Genomic DNA, 17,405 nt, shown 5'->3' on the forward strand with positions numbered 1-17,405 from the left:
TACAAACTGGTAAAGAAGTAAACTGTCACTGTTTGCAGATGACATGATACTATACGTAGAGAATCCTAAAGATGCCACCAGAAAACTACTAGAGCTAATCAATGAATTTGGTAAAGTTGCAGGATACAAAATTAATGCACAGAAATCTCTTGCATTCCTATACACTAATGATGAAAAATCTGAAAGAGAAATTAAGGAAACACTCCCATTTACTACTGCAACAAAAAGAATAAAATACCTAGGAATAAACCTACCTAAGGAGACAAAAGACCTGTTTGCAGAAAACTATAAAACACTGATGAAAGGAATTAAAGATGATACAAATAGATGGAGAGATATACCATGTTCTTGGATTGGAAGAATCAACATTGTGAAAATGACTATACTACCCAAAGCAATCTACAGATTCAATGTAATCCCTATCAAACTACCAATGGCATTTTTTACAGACTAGAACAAAAAATCTTAAAATTTGTATGGAGACACAAAAGACTCCGAATAGCCAAAGAAGTCTTGAGGGAAAAAAATGGAGCTGGAGGAATCAGACTCCCTGACTTCAGACTATACTACAAAGCTACAGTAATCAAGACAATATGGTACTGGCACAAAAACAGAAATATAGATAATTGGAACAGGATAGAAAGCCCAGAGATAAACCCATACACCTATTGTCAACTAATCTATGACAAAGGAGGCAAGGATATTAAATGGAGAAAAGACAGTCTCTTCAATAAGTGGTACTGGGAAAACTGGACAGATACATGTAAAAGAATGAAATTAGAACATTCCCTAACACCATGCACAAAAATAAACCCAAAATGCATTAGATACCTAAATGTAAGACCCGACATTATAAAACTCTTAGAGGAAAACATAGGAAGAACACTCTTTGACATAAATCACAGCAAGGTCTTTTTTGATCCACCTCCTAGAGTACTGGAAATAAAAACAAAAATAAACAAATGGGACCTAAAGAAACTTAAAAGCTTTTGCACAGCAAAGGAAATCATAAACAAGACGAAAAGACAACCCTCAGAATGGGAGAAAATATTTGCAAACGAATCAACGGACAAAGGCTTAATCTCCAAAATATATAAACAGCTCATGCAGCTCAATATTGAAAAAATAAACAAACCAATCCAAAAATGGGCAGAAGACCTAAATAGACATTTCTCCAAAGAAGACATACAGATGGCCAAGAAGCACATGAAAAGATGCTCAACATCACTAATTATTAGAGAAATGCAAATCAAAACTACAATGAGGTATCACCTCACACCGGTTAGAATGGGCATCATGAGAAAATCTACAAACAACAAATGCTGGAGAGGGTGTGGAGGAAAGGGAACCCTCTTTCACTGTTGGTGGGAGTGTAAATTGATAGCGCCACTATGGAGAACAGTATGGAGGTTCCTTAAAAAACTAAAAATAGAGTTACCTTATGACCCAGCAATCCCACTACTGGGCATATACCCAGAGAAAACCATAATTCAAAAAGACACATGTACCCCAATGTTCACTGCAGCACCATTTACAATAGCCAAGTCATGGAAGCAACCTAAATGGCCATCGACAGATGACTGGATAAAGAAGATGTGGTACATATATACAATGGAATATTACTCAGCCATAAAATGAAACGAAATTGGGTCATTTGTAGAGACGTGGATGAATCTAGAGACTGTCATACAGAGTGAAGTAAGTCAGAAAGAGAAAAAGAAATATCATATATTAACGCATATATGTGGAACCTAGAAAAATGGTACAGATGAACCAGTTTTCAGGGCAGAAATTGAGACACAGGTGTAGAGAACAAACGTATGGACACCAAGGGGAGAAAGCGGCAGGGGGTGGGGATGGTGGTATGATGAACTGGGAGATTGGGATTGACATATATACACTAATATGTATAAAATGGATAACTAATAAGAACCTGCTGTATAAAAATAAATAAAATTAAATTTTAGAAAAAGTAACACGATCATCTCAATAGATGCAGAAAAAACTTTTCACAAAATTCAACATCCATTTATGATTATAAACCTTTAACAAACTGTGTATAGAGGGAACATACCTCAACATAATAAAGTCCTTATATGACAAGCCCATAGCTGGCATCATACTCAATAGTGAAAAGCTGAAAACATTTCCTCTCAGATCAGGAAAAAGACAAGGATGCCCACTCTTGCCACTTTTATTCAAAACAATATGGGAAGTCCTAGCCACAGCAATCAGACAGGAAAAAGAAATAAAAGGAATCAAAATTGCAAAGGAAGAAGTAAAATTGCCACTGTTTACAGATGACATGATACTATACATAGAAAATTCTGAAGATGCCACCAAAAAACACCAGAACTCATTAATGAATTCAGTAACGTTGCAGGATACAAAGTTAATATACATAAATCTGTTGCTTTTCTGTACACTAACAACAAATTATCAGAAAGAGAAAGCAGGAAAACAATCTATTTACAATCACATCAAAAAGAATTAAATACCTAGAAATAAACCTAAATAAGGAGGTAAAAGACCTATACTTGGAAAAGTAAAGACACTGATGAAAGAAATTGAAGATGACACAAACAGATGGAAAGATATACTGTGTTCCTGATTGGAAAAATTAATATTGGTAAAATTGACCATACTACCCAAGGCAATCTACAGATTCAATGTAATTCTTATCAAATACCAATAACATTCTTCACAGAATTAGAACAAATAATTCTAAAATTCATATGGAGACACAAAAGACCCCGAATAGTCAAAACAATCTTGAAGAATAAACCTGGAGGTATCACACTCCCTGATTTCAAACTATACTAAAAGTGACAGTAATCAAAATAGTATGGTACTGGCACCAAAACAGATATATAGATCAATGGAACAGAATAGAGAGCCTAGAAACGAGCCCACACTTATATGGGCAATTAATCTATGACAAAAGAGGCAAGACTATACAATGGGGAAAAGACAGACTCTTCAATAAATGGTATTGGGAAAACTGGACTGCTACATGCAGAAGAATGAAACTAGATTACTTTCTCACATTATGCACAAAAATAAATTCAAAATGGATTAAAGACTTAAATGTAAGACCTGAAACCAAAAAACTTCTAGAAGAAAACATAGGCAGTAAGCTCTTTGACACCAGTCTTAGTAATATTTTTTTGGATATGACTCCTCACATAAGGGAAACAAAAGCAAAAATGAACAAATGGGAGTACATCAAACTAAAGCCTTTTGCACAGTGAAGGAAACCATCAACAAAACAAAAATACTATCTACTGAGCGGGAGAAGATATTTGCAAATGATAAATCTGACAAGGGATTAATATCCAAAATACACAAAGAACGCATATAACTCAACATCAAAAAAACAAACAACCTGATTTTTAAAAAAGGGCAAAGGATCTGAATAGACAGTTTTCCAAAGAAGACATACAGACACATGAACAGACACATGAAAAGATGCTCAACATCACAACTCATCAGGGAAATGCAAATCAAAGCCACAATGACATATCACCTCACACCTGTCAGAGTGGCTATACAAAAGGTACAGACTTCTAGTTATAAGACAAATAAGTACCAGGGACATATGTACAACATGATAAACATAATTAACAGTGCTGTATGTTAAATATGAAAGTTGTTAAGAGAATAAACCCTAAGAGTTCTCATCACAAGGAAAAGGTTTTTTTCCTATTTCTTTAATTTTGTATCTATATGAGATGATGGACGTTCACTAAACTTATTGTGATAATCATTTCATGATGTATATAAATCAAATCATTATGCTGTACACCTTAAACTTATATGGCACTGTACATCAATTATATCTCAATACAACTGGAAGAAAAAATTATATAATATGCTTTTTAGATGTATTAGGTTATATATGTAGAGCTTTTAAAATTATCTTTAGTGAGTAGACAATGTTCCATTGAGTTTATGTATAAAACTACTCCCCACTGCTAGATATTTATATGGACTTTCAATTTTTCTATAAAAGATGACTTTGCAAGGAATATGTTAGTGCAAAAAATGATTTCTTCATCCTTTTTAAATCAGAAATTAGTAGTTCAGATATATAATATAACAACCTATATGCCTGATGGGCATTCCTAACAAACTTTTTCCTAATAAGCTTTAAAATAGTTATTGAAGAATAATTAATGGAAAAAATGAGTATCGAGAAAATAAAGCAGAATCAAGAGGGCACATTGGGTTGAATACCGCCTCCAAAAATTCGTGTCTGCCCAGAACCTCAGAATGTGACCTTATTCATAAACAGGGCCTTTGCACATGTAATTAGTTAAGGTCTGAGATGAAACCATTCTGGGTTAAGGCTGGCCCTAAATCCCATGATGAGTATGTTTATAAGAAGAGGACAGGACACACAGAGACAAAGAGAAGAAAGGCCAGGTGATGATGGAGGCAGATTGCAGTGAGACAGCTACAAGCCAAGGAACACTGAGGGCTGCGGGCAGCCACGGGCAGCCACCAGGAGGGTCTGGGAGGAGGAAAGGAAGGATTTTCCTAAGAGCCTCCAGAGGGAGCATGGTCCTGCTGACCGCTTGATTTCAAACTTCTAGCTTTCAGAACTGTGAGAGAATAAAAGTTTCTGTTGTTTGAAGTCTACCAGTCTTACTTATTTATATTTTTTAAAAATACCAACTATTTTGGGGTTTAGTGCCATTTCCAAAAGGCTGGTCTCCTGATGAAGAGTTTCCATGTATATTCCTGTTTTTCTCCTCCCTCCTTCCTGCCCGTGTTTTCTCACTTCCATATAGAGTTGAAAGCATCAATTTAGGTATCCCCAAGAACTACAAAGAAAATGGCTGTTCCTTAGTACAGACTTCCAGATACTTATTGGCTTTTTAGGAGAACTCTGGGTTTTGTTTGTTTGCTTGTTTAACTACTGTTTTTCAAGGCACGTGGGTGCCTCAGTGGTGAGCATCAACCATGGCACCTGTGACACCCTCCCATCCCTTTGTGTGCTCACTCCTGGCCCAGGTTCCCTTCCATTCCCCACTCTACTCTTTCTACCTCATCAACAGGTAAAGGCAGCAGAGAAATACACGTTCCCTGTTGGCTTTAAAGTGATGCTAGTAAAGATCAACAAATTCTATAACTATGATTTTGGATTAGCTCTTTTAGCTTCTACCAAATGATTGATCATTTCCCAAACTGCATTTCCAGGAATGCTACAAGATACAGAAGGTTCAGAGGCCAGATCTTGTGGTTGAATAAGATCGGGAAATCCTCACGTCTCCCCTCTTCTCAGACATTCACAGAGCATCTCAAGGAACTATGCAATAAATACATGTATAAATTCACTTAGCCTAGCAACTCCCAATGTATTTCACCATAATCCATCCTGCCCCCTTCCCACTAGAGCTTTTCTTCTTGGTGTTCTAACTAATATTTTCTGTAGTTCAGAAGAGGTCATAAAAATGGAAATCACTGCAAAGAGGTTGGAAAGCAACCCTGTGAAGATACCAGGCAAGTGAACAAGAAACACCCCCACCCCATGCTGTATCTTTAATCGTAAGGGGGGCAGAAAGGGGAACTGGGCGAATAAACAAAGAACCACTTCGTCTTTGCTGACATAAAATTAGCCTAGTTGTAGAAGAGATAATCTATAGCTGTGGAAGCAGTGATAAGCATTGCTCAAGGGACAAGGGACAAGAGGCTCATGAAATACAGCTTGGAGTGACACAAATATCACACTGGTGATCCATGAACTCTGGAAGCATAGCTTTGACTCTCTTATTTGTTCTCCTCACTACCACTCAGTAATGATAAAAGAAATACAAATGATAAAAACCATCAAAGCAACAGTGAGTGGGAAAAAAGAAATACTGACACTCATTTAATTGTCATCATCTTTGGAACCATCTCCTGTCACCAACAGCAGTGGCTAACAGTGGCAAAGTTGCTGTGATAGGTAAATGCCATTGTCAGTAGTACCTGCAACTACAGAAAAAGCAGCAAAGACAACCCAGCACACTGAGTCTCACTGGATTTGACAAAGGAAAATGCACCTTAGCACCCAACCTAGTACTTCTACTATGTGTGTGTGTGTGTGTGTGTGTGTGTGTGTGTGTGTGTAAGTGAATGAGAGGACTGTTTTACTCTATGTTCAGTAGAAAACTAATATTACAAAAAATTAAACTCAGGCTTGATTCATGCCTAGTCATTCTTCTTCTAAATGTTACCATTTTTTTTTTTCATGTTCAAGTTTAGTTTTGAGAGCTGAGAGACTTCATCTCTGTTCCTAAGCCTAGAGATACTTTACATCTAGGCAGCTCAGGAACATAAAGATCTATGAAGAGTTCAGAATCTTCCAGAATCATCTTCGTTTGCTTATCTCTTTGTGTATCTTGGGAGTTGTTATAGTAACGAGAAGGAAAAGTGGAATTCCCTGCCTCTGTCTCCCAAGGGGGTGAGGAATGAAAACAGGGAACTCACAGGAGTGGAAGAGGGTCAGGGTGGAAAACACTGGTTCTGGACCTATCTCCTGTTCAGGAGGGAATGGGTCAGCTCAGAGCTCAAGGCATCTAAAGAGTACTGCATTCAAGAAAGTAGAAGTATTTTGAGCAATTGAAGAAGTACCTAGTTGCCTCATCAGTAGAGATTCATCATCATATGGTGACCTCATAGCACAGAAGCCCAATAAATAAGTGACCAGAAGCTCCTGCAAAAGCCCAAGCCCTCCCTAAAGAGCTGCCTTAACTTGGAAAAGCCATTTAAGAACATTTTTCTTATTGCTATAAAATGACACCACCCACCTGACATTACTGAGATTTAAAATACATTTAAAAATCATGTAGAATACAGAGTTGCTGGTGCTTAAAGACAATCATAGTAACATTAGAATTCTGAAGCTTCTTAGCAAGCCCAGGATTAAGAGGTTTTTCTTAGGATGATGAATTACTTATGACAAAATAACTTACTGCAGTCAATTAAAGGGTAAATTTAGGGAGAAGAAAATAGAACCAATTGAGTTTTCTTTAACTTATTAGAAATAAATAAAATGAAAAAAAATTAATGGAGGGCTGTTATGGTCAGGTACTATTCCAAGAGCTCATTTGATCTTCACTTATGAGGAGGGTACTACTGTTATCACTGAGTTGCAATGAGGACACTAAAACAAAATGTTATGCTAAGTCATCCAAGGTTAGACAGCCAAGGGGCTCCGTCAGTGTTCTTATGTACCTGTTATGTGGCCTCAATGAAATAGCATTCTTTCAGGCCAAGAAAAATAGACAGTCTTTGAATCTCCAACCTTTACATTCATAGAACTTTATCTAGACATTAAAATGTATATGAGACCACTTTAGAAATTAATAGAAAGAGATCTTATGAGTAAATTAAAATTTGATTTAAACAATTACTTAAGAAAAAGAGGAGCAACCCAATTTAAAACAAAACAAAACAAAACAAAACCAAAGGCACTAGAGTATTTTGCAGGCACAGGAATATGTGACAAAAAAAAAATACAAAATGAGTTAAATCTGACTCATAATTGTAAATGCGTGATTTGAAATGACGAGATACCACTTTGACTACCACAGTCCAGAAGTAATAAGTGGAGTCCTGCCATAATGGACAGTGAATTCTCTGTGATGTTCCTGGATGCTGTCCAATGCAATGGGGAAGCTCCACTAAACCTTCACCCCTACTCTCAGATAGTGGTTACACTATTAACGTTGGGTATGTATCCTTCTAGAATTTTTTATGCATTTTATGTACATGTATAAACAGAGAGTTATAGGGCTTTTTGTAAATAATAATGAGATTGTTTTGCAATTTATTTTTTCACTCAGCAATATATCACTGTCATATTCCTATGTTCAAATACTGAGAGCCAAGTTATTATTATTTTTTTAGTGCAAATCACACATTTATTATTAACTCTCTTAATGCACAGAAATTCAAAGTTTAATTTGTCATTGAGAATTTACCTGTTTTTGGTTTTTTTTTTACATCTTTATTGCAGTATAATTGCTTTACAATGGTGTGTTAGTTTCTGCTTTATAACAAAGTGAATCAGTTATACATATACATATGTTCCCATATCTCTTCCCTCTTGCGTCTCCCTCCCTCCCACCCTCCCTATCCCACCCCTCTAGGTGGTCACAAAGCACCGAGCTGATCTCCCTGTGCTATGCGGCTGCTTCCCACTAGCTATCTATTTTATGTTTGGTAGTGTATATATGTCCATGTTATTATTTTTAATGGCTATTAATGCAGTATTCTATAGAATGGCTGTAATGTATTTAACGAATCCCTAGCGATGGATTAGGTTGTTTCTAATCTTCTTTATACAAATAATGCTGCATGCCACTAGAGTATAATTTTAAAAATTGTTTGCCTTTAACAATCTGATTAAAGAAATAATTCCTAGGGTAAGTATTTGGTGGATTATAAAAGCTGGGACTTACTTAGCTTGGTCAGGCCTAAGAGGTCTTACTTCTATAACTGGATCTAAAATTATGGAGTGATTTTAGACAAACTGACCCACCTAAAAGATGAGAAGACATAATTTACCAAATTACTTAGTGCCCTGACAATGAGAATATTTTCCTGAAGGTGCCCAAACTGTTCAACAGGAACAGCACACTGTTCTTGCTGACTAACACTAGGTTTTGAGGACACATCCTCAAACAGGAACCAGATCTTTTCAGTTTTAACGCCAAACACACTGTATTTCAGCTTCTTCAGAGTGAATCAGTAAGTCCAGCACTTTCCTTATCAAGCCCTTGGCCTGGGCTGCTTCCCTATCTGGAGAGAAATCCAGTCTACCTCTCTGCTGTGATGTATTATTCATCTTTCAAGGCCCAGACAGCTACTGAAACCTCCCTACTCTGATTAATCACTCCTTGGTTCAATGCTCCAAATACCATCTGGTTACTGCCCTTGGGGCATTTATAGAACAGGTTACACTTATCTACGTATACATATATGCCTGCTTACGAAAATGTATATGAGTACAAGGTTGGAAAATTCTTGAGGTTAAGTGTACATGACTTTTTCAACCTTATATCTCTTACTCAGGCTATTCATAGAGTAGGTACTAAATAATTGTTGAAAATATCTATTCTTTTGAGAAAAAAATATCTTAAATGAATACATGAATGGTATACCATTTTTACTTTTTAAACTAGTAAATGCTAACAAAAGTTATAGCTCATACACTGCTGATGGGTTATTTGTCAACCTGTATCTAAAGCTTTAAATATGTATACACACTTTGATGCAACAAATCCATTTCAAAGAATTCATCTTCAGGAAACAATCACGAATATTTCCAAAGCTTCACATTTAGGGTTCTTAGATGCAATATTGTTTATAAGAAAGAAAAATAGAAATGACTTCAATGTTTCAATAACATGATAAATTACAGCATATATAAAATGGAATCTCATCTAGCCAATAAGAATAATTCATGACATGGAGAAAATACTCTCCATTATGTGAAAAAAAATTAAGTCTCTGAAATATTAATCCAACTGAGTATGTATAGTAAGATCCAATTTTATTAAAATAAAGAGAAGAAATGAGATTGGAAGTAAAGGGACCAATATAGTAACAGAGTTCCCTCTGCACAGTGGATTTATGAATGACCCTTTAAACATTTTTTATGTTGTCAGAATCTCTTTCTGATACATATTGTACCTACTTTGCCTTTTACAGAATAAAACCTGCTAAACACATTTGCAGAATGAATGAATAAATTCATATTATCTCTCTTTAGCCACATAAAAATCTGATGATGTATATCGACCACTTCCTTCTTTTTTCCCCAGAAAATGCTGGAGTGAAGTGGTGTAGAATTTCATTTTGAACTCTTTCCTATAGAATCAACAAATATCAATGTTCTAGGCAACAGGGACTCTGTAGACTTCCTAATGTGCTGGCTCAGTACATAAATGTTCAGATCTGAATGTGGGTGGTTAGTTAAGCAGATGAAATACAAACGCATTTTGGAAATCAAGAGGCTATGAAGAAGATCAGAAATGTGGAAAAAGTTCCCATATTCTTATTTTGTTACTTTCAGGTAAGTCCCTTAAATAAACCCTCATCATGTCTGCCCTCGGTTTCTTCACATATAAAAGAAATGACTGATAATTCTGAATAAACAGTCTTTGAATGTCACATCTGAGGTTAAGATGTCAACTGCAGAATCCCATCAAGGATAATATAGTACAGAAATTTCTGATGCTTCTGATAGAAATACTACAATGACACTGTTAGGAAAGAACACTTGCAAGATGATTTTTGGAGATTTGAATCAATACTTACATAAATATTGACACTAGTAATAAGCCACATGATAAACACAGACATTTCTTCAGCATACACCTACATATATTCACATCCATTCTGAACAGTTTCACATTTCTGGATTCTATGTAATGTGCTTGGCACAAAGTAGGAGCTCAACAAACTATACCTTTTCCTTTTCTATTCATTGCTCTCTCTTTTTTTTTTAATCATCTTTATTGGAGTATAATTGCTTTACAATGGTGTGTTAGTTTCTGCTTTATAATAAAGTGAATCAGTTATACATATACATATGTTCCCATATCTCTTCCCTCTTGCATCTCCCTCCCTCCTATTCTCCCTATCCCACCCCTCTAGGTGGTCACAAACCACCAAGCTGATCACCCTGTGCTATGCAGCTGCTTCCCACTAGCTATCTATTTTACATTTGGTAGTGTATATATGTCCATGCCACTGTCTCACTTTGTCACAGCTTACTCTTCCCCCTCCCCATATCCTCAAGTCCATTCTCTAGTAGGTCTGTGTCTTTATTCCTGTCTTACCCCTAGGTTCTTCATAACACTCTATGACATAAATCACAGCAAGATCCTTTTATAACCACCTCCTAGAGAAATGGAAACAAAAACAAAAATAAACAAATGGGACCTAATGAAACTTAAAAGCTTTTGCACAGCAAAGGCAACCATAAACAAGACCAAAAGACAACCCTCAGAATGGGAGAAAATATTTGCAAATGAAGCAACTGACAAAGGATTAATCTCCAAGATTTACAAGCAGCTCATGCAGCTCAATAACAAAAAACAAACAACACAATCCAAAAATGGGCAGAAGACCTAAATAGACATTTCTCCAAAGAAGATATACAGGTTGCCAACAAACCCATGAAAGAATGCTCAACATCACCAATCATTAGAGAAATGCAAATCAAAACTACAATGAGATATCATCTCACACCAGTCAGAATGGCCATCATCAAAAAATCTAGAAACAATAAATGCTGGAGAGGGTGTGGAGAAAAGGGAACACTCTTGCACTGTTGGTGGGAATGTAAATTGATACAGCCACTATGGAGAACAGTATGGAGGTTCCTTAAAAAACTAAAAATAGAACTACCATATGACACAGCAATCGCATTACTGGGCACATACCCTGAGAAAACCATAATTCAAAAATAGTCACGTACCAAAATATTCATTGCAGCTCTATTTACAGTAGCCAGGACATGGAAGCAACCTAAGTGTCCATCATCGGATGAATGGATAAAGAAGATGTGGCACATATATACAATGGAATATTACTCAGCCATAAAAAGAAACAAAATTGAGTATTTGTAGTGAGGTGGATGGATCTAGAGTCTGTCATACAGAGTGAAGTAAGTCAGAAAGAGAAAAACAAATACCGTATGCTAACACATATATCAAGAATCTAAGGAAAAAAAGAAGAAAAGGTCATGAAGATCCTTTTCTATTCAAACAGCCCATTTCCCTGGAGTAAATTAGAGTTTCGTTTGAAAAGGAACACATGTAAAGGCAAAGCCTTTTAAGTCTTCCAACATATTTGTTTATACAACTGTCTTTAAAACATATTAGGTATTATGCACTGCCTGCTTCCTAACTGCAAGTATGTGGAACCTGATTTTATCCATCTGCTGATGCCCTGTGGCCATCACATGCTTCTTAACACCCATGCAGATCTCCCTGGCTCTTTTCTGACCCGTTTACCCAGCCCCACAGCACCCAGTCCCAGACTCTTCCATGTGCTCATTATCTGTTACTCTGTGTTGCAGTTTCTAATAGACTTCCTTTTCCACGAAAAACAAAGGGAAGGGGGAAGGAATCTTTACTCTTGATTTCTCAACTGAAAAATCCTCGTGGCTGACTTTACTTTTTGAACCTGCAATCAAGTTGTTAATGTTGAGCATTAGTTGCAGAAAATCTGCCCTCCAGAGAAGTCTGCATTGTTAAAAACACACAACAAAATAACCTAAAGTTCCCCAAACAAGACTGTGATGTGTTCCAGTATAGCACAGAAACTAGATCTTCATCTAGAGCCAGATACATGTGTGTGCATGTATGCCTTGTTATGTTATATACTGTAATGATGAGCACACATTTCATAAGGCTGCTATGAGGGAGACAGTAATGGTACCTTTACTCTACAGGCCAGGAAATGAGGTGTTTGAAAGGTGATGTCACTGTCTCATGGTCACTCAGCTAGCAGTGGAGAGTCAGGACTTGAACACTTGTTAATTTGATGTACTTTGTGTACTGTTTCCTGGTTCAACAGACTCTGAAAATATAGAGGATCTTTGTTTCCTTTTAATGTTCTTGGCACAGTGGGGGTTATGAAAATTAATATGTTTGGGTTTAAGCAAAATCCTATGACTTGGTCCAACTTTTGATGCTTCCCATTGATTAGTATAACCAAAGGTGGTCTTTTATGGACTGATGGCTGGATTTTGTGTGAGGATGAACTCTCCTGTGATTTGGAAAAAAAAAAAATCCAGGCATGTTGATAGTTGAGTTCAATTTAAATCTTTTTAGTGAAACCAGTTGACAAGATATCTAAGGTTTTACATCATTCATGTCTTTCCCCACTTTGAGTGATGGTGTAAATATATTTTTCACAAATGTATTTGTGAAAGTTGAAAAACAACATAAAATTACAGTATTTTAAAATAAGAAAGAACCTTAAAGATAATCTAGACTTGCCCTTTCATTTCTTACTAGGAGACCTGAGGTTACTAATTATCCCTGATTTCTTCAATACTATAGGGGTTGGCAGCATTGTCAGCAAAAGACTTTTTAACAATTGTTGAAATAGCTTATAATTGTGCAATTGAGGGGGAAATACACACACACACACACACACACACAATATTCTAAAAGTTTAACTAACCTCCAAATCCATCAGGCACATATGTTTTAAGAACAATATTGCAGAAAATTGTTGGCAGTGATAAAGGTTTATTTCCCTCGTTTCGAAGAGAAATGTGTCGATAGCCTGCTTGGAGGCCATCCAGTGGCAGAATCCTCTGGCCAATCAGTTTGTTGTTGTCATCATACACTGCAAGTCTCAAGACTGCCAGGTCAGGGAGGATCACCTGCAAACAAGAAATGGTACTTTTTGTTGCTTTTTGGAATGCAGCTCCCAAGAATTACAACTCTAGGAATCTGGAATATATTCATAATGTTCTGAAAGGCTTCTTTATGGTGAAAATAAGCCAATGGTCAATTTGCATTCTTAAAGCATACTGTATAAGCTACAATGCCCAAGCCATTGAGAAAGGCAATTGGAACAGGTTGGAATTCATTTCCTGGAAATCATTTCCTGAAAATTTTAGATGGAATGAATGGATGTGAAAGATAACTACTCCAACCCTTGGCATCTTTCCCCATCCCACCCATGTAATGGATGAGCAAAAGGAGACCCTGAGAAATAAAGTGACTTTCCTTTATGTCAGAGATGGCCAGTGACAGCTGGGCCTAGATACTGGGGCTCCTGATTTCTAGTCCTGTGATCTGTCTACTACCTGGGCTGCTTCTGACATCAAACTCTGTTTTTAAGAATATGGAAAGTATCTTTGAAGAAACACCTCATGTATAAAAGACAATCTATATATAAATTTAGATTTCCCCTTTTCCTTGCACAACTCAGTTTTTAACACATTTTGGGATATTAAATAGAGTAAGATGGGGCAGCTAGAAGCATTAACATAGGGAATTCCCTGGCAGTCCAGTGGTTTGCACTCTGTGCTGTCACTGCCAAGGGCCCAGGTTTGATCCCTGGTCAGGGAACTAAGATCCCGCAAGCTGTGCAGCACAACAAATAAAACAAAACAAACAAAAACAGAACAAAACAAAAAACCACCAACAAAAATCAACATTAACATATACCCAAGACATCTACTCTTGCCATCCCCAAACCTAATACATGGCCATAACATCTGAGCTCAGATAGCAGAAGCCCTATTCAGATATTAAAGAGCAACATGACAAAAAAAAAATCCTATGTTTTTTAATCAAGAATGCCTATTTAGGGCTTCCCTGGTGGCGCAGTGGTTGAGAGTCCGCCTGCCAATGCAGGGGACACGGGTTTGTGCCCTGGTCCGGGAAGATCCCACATGCTGTGGAGCGGCTAGACCCGTGAGTCATGGCCGCTGGGCCTGCGCGTCCGGAGCCTGTGCTCCGCAATGGGAGAGGCCACAACAGTGAGAGGCCCGCGTACCACAAAAAAAATAAAAAATAAAAAAATAAAAAGAAAGAATGCCTATTTATTGGCTATGAGCCGCTAAGATATCTCGTCTGATTTGAGTACTATGTCTAAAGCTAGACAATGAACTGGCTGCTTAGTTATGCCTAGAGGTTTTAATTTAATTCCAACTTCATGAAGATGAACAGGAGAAACCAAGATGAAATGCATCCAACTTCAGTCACTATGTTGTTCCTCACGTGGTGAATGGGGGCTTACCTTGTGAGATTAGCACAATGAACAAAAACAATACCAGCGAGAAGGAAACTAAAGTTAAAGCACTTGGTATCAATGAAAGGCAACGTATTGTAACTTCTAAAGAACAGGGGAGGATGCAAAATTGGCGTCTTGTTTCTGGGGCCAGTAATACTGCATGAAAAACCAACTCTGATATTTCCCTATGCGTCAAAAACAATGCCTGAAGCCAGCTTTCTGAATTTCTAGAAATGTGTGTAGGGATTATTCATTATGTTCCAAAACTCTGACCATACTGACAACAGATCCAGCTATAACAAATTGAAAAGCACGGGAAGAAAAAAAGACACATCACAGCTGTGTATGCAATTCACACTACACTCTGATTGTAGAAGAGAAAGTGAAAATGGGGGGAGGGTGTTGCACGGATAATGGTATTCACGTAACAGGGAGCGCCTACATGTCAAAATGGCTTGATTTATTGAACTATATTGATCTTCTGTAATATGCTTTCTGTAAACAAGTTAGCCAATTCTGAGGTTGATAATCCCTATTTTTGTTAAGATAAAAAGCTGATTATCTGTGTTGCATGACATACGTATGTCATGCAACACTTGGAAAACCTGTGCCTGAAGAAGAAGCAAGAAAGCATTTTGGTTGGATAACAGAACAAGTGAGAAAGAAACAGGCATTTTTGAGATAGCACTGCCAATGCATGGATTTTTCAATACATCTTCCATTGATGAAAGAGAAGCAACTGGAAAAAAAATGGTTACAAGATTAAGGGCCTCCCCAGTGGTTCAGTGGTTAAGAATCCACCTGCCAATGCAGGGGACACGGGTTCGAGCCCTGGTCCAGGAAGATCCCACATGCCGTAGAGCAACTAAGCCCGTGCGCCACAACTACAGAGCCTGTGCTCTAGAGCCTGTGAGCCACAACTACTGAAGCCCACATGCCTAGAGTCCGTGCTCCACAACAAGAGAAGCCACCACAATGAGAAGCCTGTGCATCGTAACAAAGAGTAGCACCCACTCGCTGCAACTAGAGAAAGCCTGCACATAGCAATGAAGACCCAATGCAGCCAAAAATAAATAAATAAAACAAATTTTAAAAAAATGGTTACAAGATTAAAAACTGCATCATTACAGAGAATGACTGATTGGTCTTAGGATCAAGGTATAATAAGGAGATAAAAAACAAAAAGACAAAAACAGCACACGACCCACAGGACCTTGGGTAGCAATGGGGACCACACTTTCTGGAGGCACAGGACAATACCAACTGACCCATTTAAGGACATTTATTGGCCTCAGTCTAGGTGCAACATCCTACCCATCCTCTTGGCTAAAGGAACAGTGCAAGTCACCAGCTGCCACAAGGGCAGGGAAGAGCTCTCCCACATGTGATGCTGTCCACCTGTAGGGCTCCCTCTGAGTAGACTGCTAACCTGGGGTTTGGGCACTGCCATGTGGGAGGTGGGCTCCTCCAAGGAGGAAGGAGAGCCAAGAGGAGGACAGGGACAAACTGAAACAACAATCATATGATGGCTGCAGAACTCATGCATTAGAAGAACACATTTAGGGTTGAATAACTGTCCCTATATCATGTAGTGTCTCTACACTAAAATGTGGTTCCCAACTTAGTAGAGTGAGTCTGACACATTGAAAATACCCTACCTTCCGAAATACAAATGACTCTTCATTGTAAACTGGATTGAGTCCATTGTTCATCACCATGCGTGTTCGGAATTCCTTCCGGATAGTGTCGGTGGGCAACCCATACATATCCACTTCTACATATGTGCCAATTTTTTTATCTGATAAGAACTGACCTGATATGACCTATAGAAATAGGATGAGAGAGAAGTAAAGTCAGTGTAATCATCAGTAGCAAAGAATAATCTGGAAGGAAGAGATTCTCTGTTCATCTTTAGAATTTTTAATTAGCTATGGAAATAATGTATCCATTCCTTATTAAACTAAAACATGGTTGAGCAAACACTGCATGCAAAAAACTATTCTAGGCAGAGGTTCTGCCTCCGAGAACTGCCTAGAAAAAGAAAGAGGGAACTATACATGAATCATCTATTACAAAACAATACTGTCCACAGCATCTTCACCTAAGTGCCCACACCTATGAAATGAAGCAATGGATTCAAATATGCCCTAAAGTCACTTCATAGCTCTGAAATTCTGTCACGCCACACTTTTACTGAATTCTTTCAAAAGTCTTGAGACACACAGAAAGAAAAGCAATGCTAAACTGATGTTGACAATCTTCATACAGGACAGTGCTATTTTTTGTAAAGACCAGTATTAAATTTTATCTATTTTAAAGCTATGGAAAGACTATTTTTCATTTATTTTCCAAATGACTACAGCCATTTATTAGGTTTTTTCATGTTATCTAATAGCTAATAATTGTGAAACAGTTTTTCGAGGTATAACTGACATAAAATAAACTGTACATGTTTAAAGTGTACAATGAGATCAGTTTTTACACATGAGCACATCTGTAAAACTATCACCACAATTAAGACAATAAATATTTTCAACAACTCCCAAAGTTCCTTTGTGCCCTTTTGTAATTCATCCTTTCTTCCATCTCTGTCTAGAGGAAACAACTGATTTACTTTCTGTTACTATACATTAGTTTGCATTTTCTAG

General features: G+C 37.3%; 1 protein-coding gene across 7 annotated transcripts in view; it reads right to left on the reverse strand.

Moving 5' to 3' along the window:
• The window catches only part of PLCB4 (phospholipase C beta 4), a 421,043-nt gene that overhangs the window by 35,343 nt on the left and 368,295 nt on the right, over positions 1 to 17,405 (reverse strand). For all 7 annotated transcript variants that reach the window (XM_030872577.3, XM_060284138.2, XM_060284144.2 and 4 more), the window contains 2 exons: positions 16,416 to 16,580; positions 13,192 to 13,396 (listed from right to left, as the gene is read on the reverse strand). In XM_030872577.3, coding sequence (XP_030728437.1) covers positions 13,192 to 13,396; positions 16,416 to 16,580 — 370 coding nt within the window. The remainder of the gene's footprint in view (positions 1 to 13,191; positions 13,397 to 16,415; positions 16,581 to 17,405) is intronic.

This window comes from Globicephala melas, chromosome 15 (genome assembly GCF_963455315.2).
Source record: "Globicephala melas chromosome 15, mGloMel1.2, whole genome shotgun sequence".
NCBI lineage: Eukaryota > Metazoa > Chordata > Mammalia > Artiodactyla > Delphinidae > Globicephala > Globicephala melas.